General features: G+C 55.3%; 1 protein-coding gene across 1 annotated transcript in view; it reads right to left on the bottom strand.

Annotated features, from left to right (window-relative positions):
* Positions 1–19737, bottom strand: part of LOC111159621 (Rho guanine nucleotide exchange factor 17) — a 54495-nt gene that overhangs the window by 9060 nt on the left and 25698 nt on the right. Inside the window, exons 2-9 of the mRNA XM_022522158.1 lie at positions 8916–8993; positions 3927–4109; positions 1624–1740; positions 1310–1402; positions 925–1101; positions 578–628; positions 223–332; positions 33–118 (exon numbers count right to left, since the gene is read on the bottom strand). Coding sequence (XP_022377866.1) covers positions 33–118; positions 223–332; positions 578–628; positions 925–1101; positions 1310–1402; positions 1624–1740; positions 3927–4109; positions 8916–8993 — 895 coding nt within the window. The remainder of the gene's footprint in view (positions 1–32; positions 119–222; positions 333–577; positions 629–924; positions 1102–1309; positions 1403–1623; positions 1741–3926; positions 4110–8915; positions 8994–19737) is intronic.

The following is a 19737-nucleotide window of genomic DNA, read 5'->3' as shown; positions in this document are numbered from 1 at the left end:
AGAACCCCTGGGCAGGCCTGGGCCAGCCCCACCTTTGACAATGTCCGCGTCTTCCAGCGGCAGCTTCCACAGCAGCTTGTACTTGCTGGCCGTGTCGATGACGCTGGCTGCCGTGTACCTGTGGGGAGCCAAGGGGGAGCTCTGGCCGGGCCGGCGCAGTGGGGGCAGGGAAGGACAGCTGCTCCCCCACTGCCCCAGCCCAGCCCCGCCCCAGCCACTCACAGGCTCATGGAGCTGCGCCGCAGGGAACCCGATTTCCGCTTTAGGGTCGTGCAGACGATGAGGTCCGTGAACAGGAAGAGAGACCGGTCCTTCTTGCCACCGACGGCCTTCTGTGGGGTCCGAGGCAGGACTCAGGCCCAGAGGCCCACCCTCCTGCCCACCGTGCCCAAGGGGACAGCCAGGCCCAGAGAGGGGTGAGGGCTCTGCCCCAGATGCCTAGAGGCAGAGCTGGGACTCGACCCAGGACTCCTGTTGTGGGGAAGAGCAGGGAGGCCCAAGGGCAGCAGGTATGAGCAGAAGTATGAACAAAATAGGGAGATGGGAACAGTTGGGTAGACAATGGGACACTTCTTACCACTTCAATGACCATCTCCTGCCTTAGGAATCGCCGCAGAGGGGCTTGGAGCTGTGGGGCAGGAAAGACAAAACCTTGAAGGCCAATTATTAATCCCATCTCCTCCCCAGACCCCAGGGACCCCTGGCCCCCCTCCACAGGCCAGGCCAGTAGAAGCAGCATCCCCTCCGTCCTCCTGATGCTGTGCGCTCAGACCGTGGGATCTGTGGCCAGAGGCAGACAACATGGTTGTGGCTATGGACAGAGATGGGTGGGGATGCTGGCAGACACGCTGTGGAGGTGGACGGGACGGTGACTGCAGGGGACCACAGGTGCAAATGAAAACATGGGTGGCGGGGAGCACTCACGTCCTCTATGCCCTCAATGTGAGCCTCAATTTCCTGCAGCACACGGGCGTGTCGCTCTGCCTCCTCTGCGCTCCGCACACCCTTGTTGATGCGTTCAGCCACCTGCTTAATGTTCCGCTGAGCATCCAGCAGGAGTGGGTGGTCTGGGTGGTCCTCGGGTGTGTGTTTCAGGAGGTCCTGGTGTGGAGATGGGGATAAGACCCCTGCTTATCAGCTGCCCCTTTCAGGCCCGGCAGCCCCATGTTGACGGCTGGAGCAGGAAGGACTACAGGGAGACTCCAGAGAGGACTTCTCTTCCTACCCGACCCTTGGGGACACTGACGTCAGGCTCAATCGAGGAGGGGCCTTCCAGCCCCCTGCAGCCTCACGTGCCTCCAATGCCCACCTTCACCAGAAGCTCATAGCGTGGGATCCGCTGCACAGGCTTGATCATGAGGTCAGACAGAGCCTGCTTCTCCTTGTTCTCACGCATGCTTTGCTGAAACCAGAGACAAAGTGGATGGGCACCCATGTGAGGAATGTCATGCAAAGAAGGGAATGACTGGGGACAGGTCCCCAGCCAGTGCCTCCATCCCAGCCCAAGGGCAAAAACTGAACCCTAGCCTAAGGCTATGGTGCCCAGTCTGAGAGCTCTTGCCCCCTCCCAAAGCGGGCCCAAGCTAGGAGTCATGTCCATCCCCCTTAGCTGGCCCCCAGTACCTCCAAGAACTTGAGAAAGGCAGGCCTCGCCTCCTTAGCCACACGTACGGCATCCTTTGCGTTGAGAAAGTTGTCAATGTAGGCAGAATAGATGTTGACCAGGATGTCCTTGGAGAACTATGGGTGAAGAGGTAGGTTGGGGACCTTCAAGGTGTCCCTTACTTCACCTCACCCTGTCCTGGTTTCCAGTGATGCACAAGCCAACATCCTTTCCCTCCAACTGGACATGATGTGGTCTCTAAGGGATGGGGTATGTGCTCCTCCGTTGTGTATACACATACACCTTGTATGTGTGGCCCTGTGAGCATGTGTGTGTGCAAACATGTATCTTACTTAGGGTCTGTGTGTACATGGAAATACATATGCCTAAAAGTGTCCTGTAGACCAGGCTCTTCCATTTCCAACTGGGCATTTCCATCCCTTGCTCTCCAGCCTCACTAAGTCCAGCCAGGAGGTCCCCCTCCTCACTGTCCTCTGAGAAACACAGACTCATTCCAGCCTCTTGGCCTTTGCCCATGTAATTCTCTCCACCAGATGCCCTTACTACATCCAAATCTCACCATCGTCCAATCTCAGGGCTAAGCTCCAACCGTGTCTCCTCCAGGAAGCCCTCCCTGCCCTGACTAGAACTCTTTCTGGAATCACACTTGAAATCTGGCCTCCCTTGATTCCCCCTGGGGACAAGTCTCTCCTCTGGAAGGCAATAGGGATGTCCATCCTGTCCAGTGGGGGCACACAGCTGGTGGCTAGCACCGATGGCCAGCTGATAGCTGGGCTAAATGTTAAAGTTCTTGGGCAGAAGCGCTGGCTAGGTGGTGGGACACCCTGGTTTCTGTGTCAGCTGAACCACGGATGGATTAAGGGCCCTATGGTGGTATTTGTTTCTGGCCCCTCTGGGCCCACAAGCTCCTGTGTCTCTAAGGCACTGACTGTCCCCCTCCCCAGGCCCGGGATGTGCTACAGAGCAGAGGCTCGGAGAAGAAGACAGCCCTTACGCCCCAGCCCACCCTGGGCCCAAGCTTGCTCTGCTGACCCTTCCCTGGGACCAGGGCTTCTGCTCGTCAGACCATGGTCAGCATCCAAGTCCAAACAGGGGATGAGCCTGGTGACAGCGAGGGTGGCAATGGCCTGGAGGTGTCAGCACCCAACGGGGGTCCCATCAGAGTTCTTGCCACATCCGTTCCGGGTCAGCAGGCATCTTCTAAGACCTTCTTAGGCCCAAGGCCCACCCACATCATCACAAACACATGAAAGAACATCCACATCTCACAACAACAGGTAAGTTTGTAAGTTTGTTTTTGTTTGTTTGCTAGTACAATTTTTGAAAGGCATTTTACAATTTTGTTTTTGAAATCATTCGGCTCTGAGTAAGCAGTTTAGTTTGTGTTTGGCTATGATTTATCAGTCATCACCATGCATTCCCGGGAATTCTGGCCAAAAAACAAAATATAACTTAAGTTTTTTTCAAATGCAATTAAGCTCATATAAACAATACTATATTTAACAACTAAAGAAAATGGTGTGCTATGTTTTTACAGACATTTAATTAAATGTTTATTAGCTTTGCTTTTACAGCTCTTTTTGAGTTTTGAAGCCAATACCTTTTCTAAGGTCCCATTCACTATGATGGGATCCTGAAGAGCTCACAGGTGGGGGTGTGCTCGTGATGAAGGGGGGCACAGACTGGGGCAGAGTGTGGGCACTGGAGCCACAGCTCTTGGAGCCTGAACCCTTTACCACTCACTGTGACCTTGATCAGGTTACTTTCTCTCTATGCTGCAGAGTCATCCACTTTAAACTTGGGAGAATAATTGCACCTTTCTCCTAGCCTTGTGGATTTATGTAATGTATTTAGAATAATGGCTAGCACTTAAGTGCCAAGTAGTTAGCTATCTGATTAAAACGCTGGATGGAGAAAAGAGCTAGTCAACGTAAGGGCTGAGGTCAGTACCAGCAACCGCTGAGGTCTGGGTCAGTGTCAGGACCAGCTCGAGTTCAGGACTAGGGTCAAAGTTAGTGCCAGCAACTAGAGCTGGGTCCAGGATCAGGGTCAGGAACTGGCTGGGGCTGGGGTCTGTGCCAGAGTCTAGCCAAGCTCTGAGGTTTTGGGGTGTCCAGGTTCAGGTCAACCCCAGGGCTGGGGTCAGTGCCACTGTCTGCCCAGGTTCTGGGGTTGGACCTGGGATCAGAGTCAGTGTCCAGGTGGAGTGGGGGAGGGTGAGGGGTCCATGGCAGCAGTCATCCCCTTCCAGGAGGGGCCCAGGCTTGTGGGGACTGTAGCAGCGGGCAGCAGGGCCACTCACCGACTGGACGAGCAGGTCTCCCACCTTCTGCTGGGCGTGCCAGGTCTGCACACAGTGCCGCACCTGCTCGAGGAACTGTTCGTGGTGCTCCAGGAGCTCGGGGATCTGGTCGAAGATCTCATCCACCAGCGATGGGTCACAGAGCAAGGAGTTCTCTGGCTGCTTCAGCGGCTGCATGTAGCCCTGGGGGTCCGCTACAGGTCAGTCCGGGTACCCTCAGAGGGATGGCATCCCAACCCACTGGCATGGGGGGCATACGAAATCACCTGAGCCTATGACTCAATGGCCATGCCTCTGGATCTCCCTCGTTAGACTCAGAGCTCTAGTGGAGAGAGGAAGACCTATCCCCACACCTCTCACTGTGCGGCCCAGGGCCTGGCATAAGATGGGGGTGAGTGGGCTCAGTAGAAGTTTGTTGGATGCATGAACCCGCAGAGAGTGGAGTGAGGAAAGCAAGAAGACTGGGCTCCTGGGAGACCCACATGCGCTAACTCAGCAGACACTTCACTGAGCAGTCACTGTGCACAGGCACAGTTCAGCAGTGAGCAAGGAAGACCAAACTCCCTGCCCAGCGGAGCTTACAGTCTAGTGCGATGGAACACACAGATATGAGGAAGAAACAAAAATAAACCACATTTCATTAAATCTTTAAGAAAAAAATTGCTGCCAATTAAGTTATCATATGCTATCAATTACAGGATGAACCTGGAGTTCAGAGATGTTTATCTTCAAATCAGTTACATGTGGAAAGTTAAAAGTTGAGAACTGCTGTTGGGGAAATAAAGCAAGGAGGGGCCTGGGAGGCCTTTCGTGCCACCATCTGAGCACTGTTTTCATGGTTTTCAGGGCTACGGTCAAGTCTGATTAAAACTCTTTTTCGCCTCCCATCTGCATTCAACCCGGATTCCTGAGAATGAAGAGCCCTGCTTCGCAGTACGCGTGCTCACGCAGCGGTTGCACGCTACTGGCCGAAACTCTAACTACAAGCCCAAGAAATGAGGATGTTTGAAAAAGTAATGCAATGTTCTGGCAAACTTTATATCAAACATTTTTAAAAACTGGCTTGATATAACAGCCTCGAGAAAGTCAAGCTCAACAGAATCCTCTTGCCTGGTTGGGGATTCTTAAAAGGCCAGCGGGTGATGGTGAAGGGGCAGGCAGGCAGCCTCCCTCCTAGAATTCCTAGGCCAGGGGCACCTGGGTGGCTCAGTGGGTGCCTCTGCCTTCGGGTCGGGTCATGATCCCAGGGTCTTGGGATCGAGCCCACCCCCACCCTCCCACAGCATCCGGCTCTCTGCTCTGCGGGGAGCCTGCTTCCCCTTCTCTCTGCCTACTTGTGATCTCTGTCTGTCAAATAAATAAATAAAATCTTAAAAAAAAAAAAAAAAAGAATTCCTAGGCCAGTCTGAGCCAGGGTCCTCTCTGGCTGGGGGTGGGGTGGGAGGTGGGGGGGAGGTATGTGGGGACGGTGGGGCGGCCTGCTGTCCCACAAGGAGAGGAGATATACTGCACCCCACACAGGAGCAGGCACACAGTGGGAGGAAAGACTAAGCAGAGAACCTGATCCAGAACCTTCTAGAAGCCAACACCTGCACCCACTCATCACGTACTCACTGGGCAACTACTGAGTGTCCCACCTTCTAAGCACCAGGCAGCACCTGGGGGTAGACAAAAGTCCCCATGCTTGTTGAGCTGACACCTCAGTGGAGAGAGGCAGAAAACAAATGCCATAAATATTGAAATTATTACATGTGTGTTAGAAGGCAGTAAGTACTGTGGGAAAAAAGACAAGGTCTGGAGTGCTGGGTGAAGAGGGCTGGGTCAGGGAAAAGAGGGGTTGTTGGCTGGGAATTCGGGGGTTAAAGACTCAAAGTGGGAGGGTGACCCTGAGGAAAGGTGTAGCCTTAGGATGTGGGTACAAATCCCATCGCCTCTGTTAACCTCTGTATTTCTTCTTTAAAGAAATACCAAGCCTGGCCCACACGTGACACTAATGTAACACCATATGTTAATTATACCTCAATTTAAAGAAAGGGAAAAAAAAGAAACTCCTGGCTTGCAGGGAGGATACCAATCAATGCAGGTGGCAGTGGTCACTGTGAGGGAACACTAGGGCCGTGGAGTCCATTCGGCTGACACTCTCCTGCCCATACTCTCAGTCCGGCCTCCTGAGAACTATCTTTAGCTCTCCTCCTGGCAGGTCCTGCAGGCCTCCACAGGTGCAGCGCTGAACTGGCCAGGAGAGTGAAAGGCAGAGCGCCCTGCCCGGGTCTCGCCAGCCTCCCGTGTGTGAACAAGGCGAGAGCAGCTTTGTTACCTCTGCACCTTAGCACCGGGACATGGGTGTGATAGTCACATTCTGCACACAAAAGCACCGAGGCTCAGAGAAGCAAGGTGACTAGGCTAGCATCATACAGCAGGGAGGCGAGTGACTCAAACCTTGGATTGCCTGACCCCAATGCCTTCAACTCCCACCCAGGAGACCCCAAAGGACCCCACACCCTGCTGGACCCCTGCATGACTACCACTGCCTAGCGGCCAAGGGCAAGGCTAAAAGACGGCATTCTAGTTGTGTCCCAGCACCTTGCACAGCAGCCACCCCGGCCACCTCTCCAGGGCTAACTGCTCCAGGTTTCCTCCAGCCTCCAGCCTTTGTTCCCTCTGTCCCAGCTGCCAGAAGGGTGCCCTCCAGGCTCTCCCACTGCTTAACGCTTGCCCAACCTTCAGTTCTCCACTGAACACCCCAACCTCAGAGAAGCCCTCCCTGGCCTGTGACACCAAGGCAGGCCCCGTTCTATGATCTCCTCTTTCCATGCACTTATTTTTTCTTTATTTTTTAAAAAAGATTTTATTTATTTATTTGACAAAGAGAGACACAGCGGGAGAGGGAACCCAAGCAGGGGGAAAGGGAGAGCCACTGTGTGCTTATTTTTAATATAAAAAAGCAACGTGGGGGCCCCTGGGTGGCTCAATGGGTTAAGCCTCTGCCTTTGGCTCAAGTCATGATCCCAGAGTCCTGGGATCGAGCCCTGCATCGGGCTCCCTGCTCAGTGGGAAGCCTGCTTCTCTCTCTCCTCCCTACTTTTGCTCTCTCTCACTATCTCTGTCACTATCTGTCTCTGTCTCTCAAATAACTAGATAAAAATCTTTTAAAAAATAAAATAAAATAATAAAACCAATGTATATAAACATCATAAAACTTGCCGATTTCAATCATTTTTAAGTACAGTTAGTACACTCACATTAAAAACCTTCACGTTGCTGTGGAACCATCATCCCCAACACCCTCTGGAACTTTCCCATCTTCCCAAACCACAACTCCATACCCATTAAACACTATCTTCCACTTCCCCTCCCCCAGGCGCTGGCCGGCACCATTCGACTTTTCTGTTTCTATGAACTTGGCCATCCTAGGTGACCCACAGAAGTGCAGTCATACAGTATCTGTCCTCTTGTGACTGGCTCACTTTGGTTTAGCCTCGTGTCCTTGAGGTTCACCCATGTTGTGGCACATGTCAGAATTTCCTCCCTTCTCTGGCTGGACAATACTCAGTTGTTACGGATACACCCTCTGCACACTTGTGAACCTGCATCTCTCCTCACGTGCGGTTTGCCTGGCTGGTTACTGTCCGTGTCTGCCGGAGACCATGAGCTCTAGGAGACAGGACCTTATTACTCATGCTCTCTGCTGAACCCTCACCAAGAACACGGTCCGCACCCAGAAGATGCTCATTGCGGATCTGCGGAGAAAATGATTGCATACTCTGGATGTTTCCAGGGCTCTATCTTCTGTTCTTTGCTCTCAGTCTGCCTAGATGGCTTGAGTGAATTTGTCAAGGCCAGGGCCCCTCAGCTGGGATCCATGTTCTTAGTCCTGGGCCCCAGGCCTACATGTGCACCCTGAGCTGGGGGCTTTCCCCCATTAGAACCTGATCTGGCCATCTCACCCCAACTTTCACGTGTGGGGCTCCTACAGTGCTTCCATCACCCAGACCAGGAGTCCAGCCTTATCCCACAGCCGACCAGCTACCAGGCCTGGCCTGATCAGTCCACTTCCTGAGTGTCTGTCCTGATGCTCCTTCCCTGTGGCTTCTGCTCTGGTCCTGGCCTCTCCTCCCTCACCCACCCTCAGTGGCTGCCCCCCTTGGCTGTCAACCTTCCTAGCAGTCAGACAGACTATGTAAAGCATGAATGAGACGACATGCCACCCCCGGCTCAAAGCCTTTCGCTGACTCTCCAGGGCCCCTGGTAGGGTCCAAACCTTCTTCCTGGTAGTCAAGGCCTCTACCATGTGGCCCCCTGCATCCACAGAGGACCAACCCTTTGTGCTCTATGCTGGCCTCTCCTTACCTGACCTTGCACGTGCCGTTCCTATTGCTGCCAAGACAGGTGGGGAGGAAGACAGCACGTCCTCCAGGGAAAATTCCCTGACCCCCTCACCTCACAGGTGGCCCCTCAATGCTTTGAGAATGAACATATACTCAACTCTGTGCCCAATGGGATGATGAGATCCTGTGGCAGCGGCTTGCCTCTCTCATTCATCCTTGTGCTTCCTATTCCTGGGCTGGGGCCTGGCACACAGCAGGTGCCCAGCATTTTACTCCATTCAATTATCATTTTCCCCGTCAATGAATAAAATGGATGGGGCTACCGTGGGCAGGGCCACAGATCTAAGCTCAGGCCCAGGGCTGCCAGGGGGAGGTGGCAGGACAGTAAAAGGAGGGAGCACCTGCCCTGGGGTGGCCTGTCTGGCCTTATTAAGTCCCCTCCATGTTGTCCCCCACCCTGGTGGGAGCTTCCTCCTCTGGGATAGTCACACGATGGGGGGGGGGGATTCTCCACAGAGGGGTGATGTATCCCAGGGTCGTTCCTCTCTCCTCTCCAGCCTCCGTCCCGTCCATAAAAGTGGCTTTGTTCCCATGTGTGTGACAGCCTCCTAGACTCAGAACGGCCACTCTCAGGGGCCTGGTTAATAGTCTCGAGCCTCACCTGCATCAAGGTGCGCAGAGACTCCACGTATGACTGCTCCGTGTCCAGCAGGGTCATGGTCACGTGCTTCCGCATGTCCTTGGGGGATAGAAGGCAGAGGGTGAGCATGCCTTGTTCCCCTAAGACCCCACCCCCTGCAGGCACAATGACCCAGAGAGCCCACCCTCTTCCTCTGCCTGGCCTTCAAAGCCTGCTTTCCCACCATGCAGGGCTGCTGGCTATTACCCCAAAGCACCATGGGCCTCCACTCTGCCAGAACTTGCTCATACACTCCCCGTGCAGGGGGCACCCTCCCCCCACATCTCAAATGCCCCCATTCCAGGGTGTGCCCCTTACTCCTCCACCACCACCCCATGGCTGCTGGTAGAACTGGTGATCTCCTGTTCACTTCGAGGTTACCCAATGGGCTCCTGAAAAGGACTCAAAACAACCAATAACTTCTTACCTTGGCAAAGGAAGATGCCTCCAGGCCACCCCCCACCCCAGCTGCCAACTTCAAAAACCCCTCCTTCAGGCTCAGTGCTACGGGGTGAGACCCTACCAGGCTGGGCTTCACACCATCCCTGAGAGTGGAGACTGTGGCCTCCTGCCACAGATGAAGAAAAGGTGACTCAGAAAGGTGACATCAGTGCCAAAGGTCACACAGCCAGGTTGGGGCACGGTTCACCCACTCTCAGACAAGGCTGGATATCCATTCTTTCAGTAAAAACAGGTTAACTGAGCCCTACTCCACACCAGCTCTGAGCATATCATTATTTCATCCTCCTGACTACCCTGTGAGGTAGACGATGTTCTTCCCATTTTAAGGATGGGGAAAAGGAGACCCAGGAGCTAATGCCTCCATCCTAAGCATGTGATGGTCTACAGTATGGAGTCCCTGAGGGTCAACCAGACTCTGCACCTGCCCCTCCAGGGATAGGGTGTCCATCCTGCCCTGACAGGGCAGCCCCTATTCTGTGGGAAAGCTTTGCTAGAAGCCAGGCAGAGGATGCCTTCTCTGTGTCTGACTCCCTGGACTTCAGCTTACCTACCTACTACCTACCTACTACCCCTTGCCACCAGTTCCTATACCTCTGGCCCACTCCTCCAGGAAGCCTTTACCAGATGGTATACCCATCTGGTGATCCCCTCCCTCTGACTTGGGGACTTGGGGCCAAGTCTGTCCCCAAACCTGTCAACAATGGGACATGCTCAGAAAAGTAGGCTCCTGTGCTAGGAACTCACAGGTGGGAGGGGTGCGAATGGCTCTCCCTTGAGGGAGGGGAGGAGACTGGCCTTGCCCCACCCCCACCAGGTGCATGCTCTGATGGGTGACAAGACACTGGGCTTTGCCTCAGAGCCCCCAGCTACAGTCAGATCATCTACCCTCAGTGATTCGAAGGCCCTTAAAACACCAGGGCAGCTTCTAGTAGGAGGGAACATCAGTTGGGCCCACCCTAGGATGGAGAGTTTGGGAGAGCCTCAAAGGCCAGAAGGGCCTCCCAAGGAAAGGCCCAGATGCTCAGTCCTCCCCTTGTCCCCCAGAGCCCTCTCAGCACTCACAGATATGGCCTCATTTCTGCCTCACACTCGCAGGTGTCATCATCTCCACTTTATAGACAAGGCAGTCAAGTCTGGAGGTGATTGACTTGCCCACGGTCACACAGCTAGTAACTGGCAGAGTGGGGACAGAGTCTATTTTTTTTTTTTTAAAGATTTACTTATTTGAGAGAGAAAGAGTGTGCATGTACATGAGACAGCAGGAGGAGGGGCAGAGGGAGAGGGCAGAGAGAATCTCAAGTGGATTCCCCACTGAGCACAGAGCCTGATGTGGGGCTCAATCTCACGACCCTGAGATCATGACCTGAGCTGACACCAAAAGCCGGACCCTTAACTGACTGAGCCACCCAAGCACCCTGACCCGAGTTTCTTTAGCCACCTTATGCTGAGTCTTAGGGCCCAAGCACCCCGAGTTCTTGCCCACACTGACTGACCAGCCACCGGCCACAGGGTCCCCAGCTGGGCCCTCATGAGCTCTGTGACCTTGGGTAACTGACCTAGGTTCCTACATTCTCTCCTATGAAATGGAATGAATAATGTCTTCCTCTCATACTGTGAAAGCAAGGAGCTGGGAAGCGGGGCAGCTCCCTCCACACATGCCGGGTCTTCAGTGTTCTTACTCTGCCTCAGCAAAATGGCTCTTCTATATTCATCTCCCTGCCCCACATGGAGCTCCCTGAGAGAAGAACCGGGCCAGGCTCGGCCCTGAGGGGCGCAGCGTTCCTCCGCCTTCCACTCCCTGGGCCCGGCCCTCCTAGGCCCAGGGCTGAGGGTCACGGGCAGGCAGGGAGGCCTCCTGAGGGAGGCAGGGCTGAGGCTGGGCCTGCCAGCGCAGAGGGCTGGGGTAACTCACGCAGGGAGGCTGACGCTGCAACACCCGCCTTTCCCAGCCTCCTCCTGCTTGAAAGCACAGTGGGCTGTCACTCAGCTGTCAGGTAGAGGCATGGAAATTAAGGCCAGCTCCCTGTCACTGCACGGAGTGCCCTTATGCACGTGCCCAGACACGGGTGTGAGTGCACGTGGGGGTGGGGAGGCAGGAGCAGAGCGATGCAGCTGTCAAGCAGATCAGCAGGCCCACCTGTTCTGGGCGGGACAGCCCTGTAGGCCTAGCCTCCCCCAGGGGCCTAGCCTCCCCCCCAGAGCCCGTCACCCCTCAACAGCCCCATCCTCAGACCTTTACTACAGGGGGTACAGAAGTGGGAGAGGGAAGGGGGCTGGAGTGATACAGCAGGGAGATAGAGGGGGGCCTCTCCTACCAGTGTGATTGGGACATCATGACCCAAAGCTTCAGACCCTGTACACACAGCATGAAGACAGAGACACATGTACACAGGAGAAACCATAAAGGCCAGACACTCTGAGAAGAGACCAAAAGGAAATGTGGCCAAGTCACCTAGCTGAGAACCAGGGCCTTCAGCCCAGAGATGTCAGGTGGTGGGGAAAAACACATCACACACAGCACAGCATGGGGAGGAAGACAGAACCAGAGGCCGGGGGGGAGCCCAGGAGAGCAGGACAATGAGAGACAGGGCCCAGAGACACACACAAAGGCATGGACACAGCCCCTGGAAGCCTCCCCCTCCTCTTCCCCCAGAGGAGAAGAGCAACGAGCCAGGAATGGGGACACCACCATTGCCACCACAGCATGACACCTTCCAGGCCCAGCAGGTCCAATGGCAGGGAGAGGATGGCAAGGCAGGAGCATGATCAGCTATTCCCAAGGCCCCATCCCCCCAGCACACACATACACCTGGGGACTGCTGCAGGCCTGCCGGGGAGAGGCTGATGAAACCTCTCCTTCCGGAGCCTGTGAACCCAGGATACCTCCGGAGCCGGTCTCTGCCTACACCCTGACCCATATCACGCACTAGGAACCACTAGGCCTTGCCAAGGCTGGGTCTCAGGGTACAGGCCCACACCCCAGTTGAGGTTGCCAGCCCTTCTGCAGTCCCAAGCTTGCATTCTGGTACCACCAAACCTCAACGCCCTGCCAGCCGCACCATCCCTGCCCCCATCACTAGTCTCTGAGCCCCCAGGCCCACGGCCGGACAGCTGGTGTGCCTGATCCGAGTTCCCGGTCCTGTGCCCCGGCATCTACCCATGCCTCCCCCAGGCCCGGATGCGCTGGGTTCTAGGTCTTGGCCCAGGGCCCTGGCTGTGTCTCCCCCTCCCCGTACCTGGGCCTCCCCAGGCTCCTCAGCGTCAGCACCACTGCTCCCGGCGGGCTCCCCGGAGGCGGTGGCCGGGCCCAGATCGCGCATGTCTTCCAGCGCAATGGTGAACTGGGCCAGGGTCTTCACCATCTGAAGCATGCGGCCGGGCCGCCGCCAGGGCGGGGATGCCGGGGCGGCGGGGGACGGTGGGCCCCCTCTCTCCCACCGTCGCTCCCTCCAGGGGCTCAGCCCGGCCTCCGCGGTGTCAGTTCCAGCGCCGATCTGATCGCGTCGGCCCGGGCGGCGGCGCTGTTGCCTCCTCCGCTTCGCTAGTGCGCTGGGCGAGCCTGGCGCGCTTGGCGCCGCTGGCGCGGGGGGAGGGGAGCGGAGAGGAGCGGAGGGGAGTCCCCGCCCCCCGCGCGCCCCCCCCCCGCTCCGCCCGCCCCCTTTCCGCGCAGCCGGGTCTCCCCCAACACGCTGAGGGCTGCAGGACCTCGGCCCCGCCGCTCTCGCACGCCGCAGCCTCCCCTTGCGGACCCATCCCCCTCAGAGGACAGAAGTTGGCGCACAAGAGTCGACAAAGGCCAGTACACTGGGAGACATGGGCCTTTTGTCCACACCTGTACCCAACCGGGCATGCACGGACCTACGCTGAATAGGCCCATATACATGGAAACCTGTCCTCCGGCCTTGGTTTGTATACGGGTGTGGATGGGGGCCAAGTGCACACTCATCAACAGAGTCCCATACAGACCTGAGCCCGGACACACAGGAACCCGACCCAGTGCTGCACGGTGGCACATGCTTCCGGTTCACAAAACTAGAACCAGGCACAAACAGGCACACATATTTAGGGATGAGCATACATGTACATCCCTGGAAACTGACACTGTCCTCCCTGGGGGGGGGGGGGTGTGCAGAGCATTAGGGCATGATAGCAGAAAGGGCCCACCCTGAGTCATGCCTACTCCCACCCCAACCAGATGACCAGTGTCTATACTTGAGACAGTCCTAGTGGATTCCAGCCCTAGTTCTCTCCACCCCCCCCCCCAGCATGGGGGTGGGGGGCGGCTCAGGCATTTACAACCCCTACCACCATCACCAGATGATGCTCCAGAATGTATCCAAGCATGATCCCCAGGACCTGGTCCTCAAATTGCAGGCAATGCCAGAACACCTCCCAGACCCATTTAATCAGGAGTGGGGGCAGTGTGAGCTTTGTTTTTGTACCAGCCTCCACGACCCACCAGGGGACTCTGATGCACCCTACAGCTCACTGGGGGTCCCTCTGCTGTGTCTCTGGGCTGGCTAACATTATGCTTCTTCAGTGTACTGAGGGCTCCCACTCACCGAACTCCTGATGCCCTCCCTCAAACCTGCTTTCTGCTGGGTTTCCAGCACAGTGGACACCTTCTGACCCATTGCCCAAGCTAGTCCCCTCATTCCCTTTCTCTGCCTTGATTGATATGCTGCAACCACTTCTGTTTTAACTCTTAGAAACAAACCAAGCTCTCTCCTAGCAATGTTTTTGCTTTTCCTTTAAGATGAATCTTGGTGTGATTGTCACCTCCTCCAGGAAGCCCTCCCTGATCCTCAGATCAGGCCAGGTGCACCTGCTCTGCACTCTCAAAGATTCTCTGTTTTTCTTAACCAGATACCATAGTTTGTAATTACACATTTGAACAATTGCTAGGTTGATGGCCATCTCCTCCCGGGACACTGTAGGTCCCCTAAGGGCAGGGTCCATGGCCCTTTGTAAACCACAGCACTCTGCACATAGATGTTGGCTAATAAACAAAACTTCTATAACTCTTCCCCCTCCCTTCTCCCCCCACACTATGCAGTCATCACAGGGAGGCAAACCCTGTAATTCCCTGCTCAGGAATCTTCCCTGGCAGCCCCAAGGCACAGGATCAACCCCTTGCTGGCCCCTGCAGCCTCCTGCCATCTTCCCCTATTCAGCCCTGAATCAGGTGAATCAACACCCCACAGCCCCACCCAAGGGAATTCTTCCTTCTCCTCTCCTAAGAGGGCAGGACATGGGCCCAGCAACACTGGCTTCCTCAGAGGATCCAAAATGTCCAAATTTTAACTTCCCAACAGACAATCCCAAAGTAGTCAACAATGAAAACAGGCACAGAGAATTCCAAGAGAGAGTAGCCAGAGAAAACAGGCGTGACCCCACCTGGCAGTGAGGTGGCTCCCAGGGAAGTGAGGCTGCACGAGGGGGCAGAGCCTGACTCCTGAGAGAGGCTTGCTAAGTGTGTGCTGCCCTCTCCCCTGTGTTCCGAGAGGGCCTGGCCCAGGGTAATGCCTGAGCAAGCTTGTTGAGTGAAAGAATGAACAGAAGCATGAGTGTGTCCTCTGCACCGACACCCTTGCTGGTCCCTCTATGACACTGGTTCTCAAAGGGCAGGCCCTGTGGACCCCGAGGGAATGTGTTGGAAATGCACATTCCCATCCTAGGGCACAGGTCCTGGCCGAGCCCCTCCTACCCCTGGGAGGCAGAACAAGGGTCCCCCAGGAGGGCCCCCAGCTCTCCTCTACCTCTAGATTGAACCAAGAAATCCAATGAGTCCAGCTGCCTCTTATCGTCTCTATGGGCTGGATTATGGACTTCTCTGGGGGCTGGGCATGTTGGGGGAGGGTTTGGAACCACCAGACCAGTTGACGATGGAGTGATGATTTAAGCACAGAGGATGGACACACCCCCTGGGGAAATCTAAATAGCCAGGTCTCAAAGATAATCCCACACTAGCAGGAGGGCCATGATTCGAGCGCCCCATCTCTAGCCCATTGCTTGATCATGGTGGCTACTTAACTCACCTTTAGTTTTCTCTCAGCATCTCCTCCCCCATCTGACCCTGTCTCCAGCTATGTGACCTAGGGCCTCATCTCCCCTGAGCAGCTGGGGGGCTGTGCATAGCTTGGACTTATTAGTAAAGTATGTCTATGCCCTCACTCACTTCAGCAGGACAAGGCCCTGCACAGATGAACCACTCTGGCTGGCATCCAGGAGCTGCCAGACAATATACAGGACTCAGCAGAGGGAGTCACCTCTGCCTGGGGTAGGGGGTAGTTAGGGGGTATTCAGGGAGGCCTTCCTGGAGGAGGTGGGGTTTGAACAACCTCCTGAGGTCAAGAAATCCAGAGGCACGTGGGTGCCCAGATAGCAGAGTTCATGGGAGGCCGCTGCCCTAGAGAAGGGGGCAGGGCTTGGCGCGGAGGCCCTGCTTGCTGCTGCTGCTTCATTAAAGATGGCTAATTACATCCAAGCCTGTTGTCATGGCAACAGGGGAGCTGGTGGGGTGGGGGAATGAAAGGAAGCTGAGAGAAGGAACAGGAGCACACAGCTGCTGAATTGGGGTGTCCAAGGATCATTCCCACAACAGCAAGGCATCGGAGCCCCTCAGGGTGAGGTCAGCCCGGATGGGTGTTGGGGACACCATGTATGCCCAGAGCACCCCGTGCAGGTCTGGTTCTTTTGTTGTTTGGCTGAACTGAACCCTCCTTTTAGGTGCTGACGTCTCTTTTCCTTTTGGGTATCTGCAGTTGCTTGGAGTGGGTCTGGCTCGGAATCGTTTTTACAAGCATACGACGTGGCTGGTAAGGGCCCTCCTCTCCTCTCCGTACCCCACACCCAACTGCAACACGTACACCACCCTCCTCCCACCAAGCAGCTCCCGTTCTCCTTAGGCCAGGGGAGATGAGAGGCAGGGAGGGACAAAGGGCTCTGCTCTGCCACACCACCGCGCCCTGTAGGAGAAGCAGGCTGGGCACCCTAGTTGGGTGGAACCACCCTTTTGCTGCTCCTGGGGAACACCATTACTCTCCCTCCCTCCAATCAGTCAGCTGACACTTCCCCATCTCTCAAAGAAGCCTGATACCTTGTTTTCCTGCCTCTGGACACACCTCCCACCATGAGCCCCACCAAGACCTCCTACAAGCCTTCTTGCCCGCTCAGGCCCACTTGGTCCTGCAGCTAGTGCTGGACCGGCTGGCGGCCGGGGATGAGATAGGACATATGGATGGACAGACGGATGGGTGATGAGTACGGGCTGACCGAGTGAAAGGATGGGTCTCTGAGCAAGGAAGCCTCCAAGGGGATTCCAGCCCAGTCACTAATAGGTGAATAGGTGATAGGTGAATGAATGAATGGACGGGTGAGCAGAACGATGTATGTTACAAATGAACACATGAGTGGAGGCGCAGACACATGGTTTCACGGATGAGTAATTCATGGAGTTTTTATTTTATTCATTTGTTGATTACTTCAACAAATATTTACTGAGTACCTCCCAGGTATCAAGCGCTGTGCTGGGGATTTACAGGGAAGAAAAGCGGTCCATGCCCTGCTGGGCACCACAGTCTAAATGAGAAGAGAGGAAGTGAAAAAGAAATGACAAAGGCAATTCAGATTCCGGGGAGTGGGTCTCCTCAGGCTCCTGTGGGGTGGGGAAGGGTCTCCAGTCTTTCCTATCTGCACAGCTCTATCTAAGTATCTGCCACAGAGGGTCCAGACGCCAGAGCTGCCCACACAGATCGGGAGCACCATAATCTTAGAATCCTCACCATCACTAATGCTGTCAGAATACTTTTAAGGTGTCACCCCCGCCACCATTGCTTTCCAAGCTCTGGCTCCTTTAATCCCCACAGCAACACTACATCAAGGGCTCTGTTACTGCTTCTCCTCTATTTTACAAAAAAAGAAACTGAGGCTCAGGGCAGTCACCTAAGTGATAAAAGGTGATGCTGAGGTGACGGCCTGCAGGGTCCATATTCTGCAACCCACCCCCTCCTCCAAGAGGACAGCTCCTCTCCACCACCCCTCCAGCCTCATGCGCTCAGCCTGGCCTCCCCCCTGCCTCCCCGGTGCACTAGTTGCCTGAGCTACCTTTCTCCGGCCTCAATGGTACTGAGATAATGATGTAAAGAGGTTCTCCTGACCCAAGGTGGTTTTGGTGGAAGACAAAATGCATCAACAGGCCATGCTGGGATCAGAGAGAATCCTCTTCCCTGGAAACCAAGCCCTGGCTAATGACCCAGATGGACCGTCTCATGTTCCTGACCCCACTGATCTCCACCGGTGTGGACTAGTGCTGGATGTCCCTGACCTGATGGGCTAGTCATTTCCCTGATGGTGCTGCGCTCCTGGGGCTTCAGGTTCATCACTGAGACCAGAGTTCCAAGAGAGGGACTACTTGGCACAGAAATGAAGAGAGCAGGCTCTGAGGCCACCGCTTGGGCTCACATCCTGGTTCTACCACTTGGTGGCGATGTGACCTTCAACAAGCCACTTCCCTTCCTGGGGTCTCAGTCTCTCCATCTGCTCTCGTCTGAGACCCCTTCCTGCTTCTTCCCATCATCTGTCCCTTTGTCCTGCCTTCCCAGGTCATGGCCTGTCCCCTACAGACCTTCTCTTCCAGAAGGAGGAGCCTCCCAAGGCCCCACAGAGTTCCCAGGCAGTGTCCAAACCACAGGGCTCCCCTGAGACTGCTGCTCAGGCTGGGTCCCAGAATTCTGGAGAATGGGAAGGAGAGATCAAGGGCCAAAGGGCCTCAGGTCCTTCCTGCCACGGGAAGGCCGCTGCTCTGCTTAGGTGGGCCTGTGAGTGACATGATGTGTGTCCCATTTGTGTGGACTTGTCCACGTGTCTGTGTATACCTGTCAGTGGTCCGTCCCCACGTGACCATCGTGGGGAGACGGTCCATGTGGTTCTGTGGCAGAGGTGAACAGCGAAGGCCATTTCCGTGATAATTCCATGATAATCAAAAGCAGCCATAGCTATTTTTTCCTGAGCATTCACCACGTGCCGGAGATGAGCCTAGTACTTGACACCGCTGTCGCATCTTATCCGCAGAGCCACCTGGGGAGGTGTGGCATCTGGTACTTCCCGAAGACAGCTACCCCAGTATTCTCTGTGCCGCCTACGCTTCTTTTAGTGTGCTACTGACACTCTTCCATAGCCTGGTGAGGCCTGGGTCCCCTCCCCCTTGCAACCAGATGACCTCTGTGACTGCCTCGGTGAGCGGAAGACAGCAAAAAGCAATACCATGTGACATCCAAAGCTTGGCCATAAAAATGCCATGCACGTCCTTCCACCTTGCTGTCTCATGTCCCTTGTTCCCGGAACCAGGCTGCCGCACTGGGTGGAAGCCCAGGCCACAGGCAGAGGCCGTGTGTAGGAGCTGACCGCCCAGATAAGGTCCCACCCAGATGCCTGCATGCACTGCCAGGTCTCTGAGCAAGGAAGCCTCCAAGGGGATTCCAGCCCAGTCACGAAGACTGAGTGAGAACTACCTAGCTGGGGAAACTGAGGCTCAGAGAAGTAACAAAGCCAGATGAAGCCAGGAAGCGGCAGAACTGGGCTAAGAACCCAGGGTCCTTAATGTCCTGAAGGGAGAAGGGAAGCAAGGGGATGATTTCTGCACAGACCTAGATTTCATCTATTGGCCTAGAGGAGTCTAGCCGGGAGCCCTCGTCCCAGCAGCACTAGAAGATCACCTTCTAGAAACTAACCCTGCTGGCTGACGGGAATTCGAGGTGGCAGCTCTCACTCCGTGTGCTGGGGGCTCAGGCCCGATTTCTGGCTGATGAACCATGCTGGCCACTACTCAACCCAGAAGAAACGCCTCCCCCCACTGCACTCCTGACCCCCTCCTGGACCTCCAGGAGGGAAGTGCACTCCCCACACCCTTGGTGGGGTCTGACTTTTACTACCAGCTCACGTCCCGTGAGGTGCTGCTTCTCATGTATTATCTCATTTAATCCTCACACCAATCCTCTAAGTTATGTATAACTATTACCTCCATTTCACAAATGACTGAACAAAAGCTCCAAGAACTGAAGCAACATGCCTGAGATAAAGAAGTTGGATGTGGCAAAACCGGGAGTTGGCAAAGCTGGGATCTGGCCCCAAATAATCAGCCTAACAGAGCGGCAAGTGACTTCCTCAAGGTCACAGAGCACATAAATGAATCAAGCCAAATGCAGGACACCTTGAAATAGATGGTGACGGTCTGTATTCGCTTCCTTGGATGACTGGCAATAATAGGAGAGATGGAAACAAGAGAAAGGTCTGTGTCCACGGCACCCCTTTCCCCCAATAGGATCCAAAGGGCAGAGTCCAG

Source organism: Enhydra lutris, unplaced genomic scaffold, assembly GCF_002288905.1.
Source record: "Enhydra lutris kenyoni isolate GAN:26980312 unplaced genomic scaffold, ASM228890v2 scaffoldscaffold68, whole genome shotgun sequence".
NCBI classification, from domain to species: Eukaryota; Metazoa; Chordata; class Mammalia; order Carnivora; family Mustelidae; genus Enhydra; species Enhydra lutris.
The sequence above is the reverse complement of the archived record's forward strand: the minus strand, read 5'-3'. Positions and strand labels throughout refer to the sequence as shown.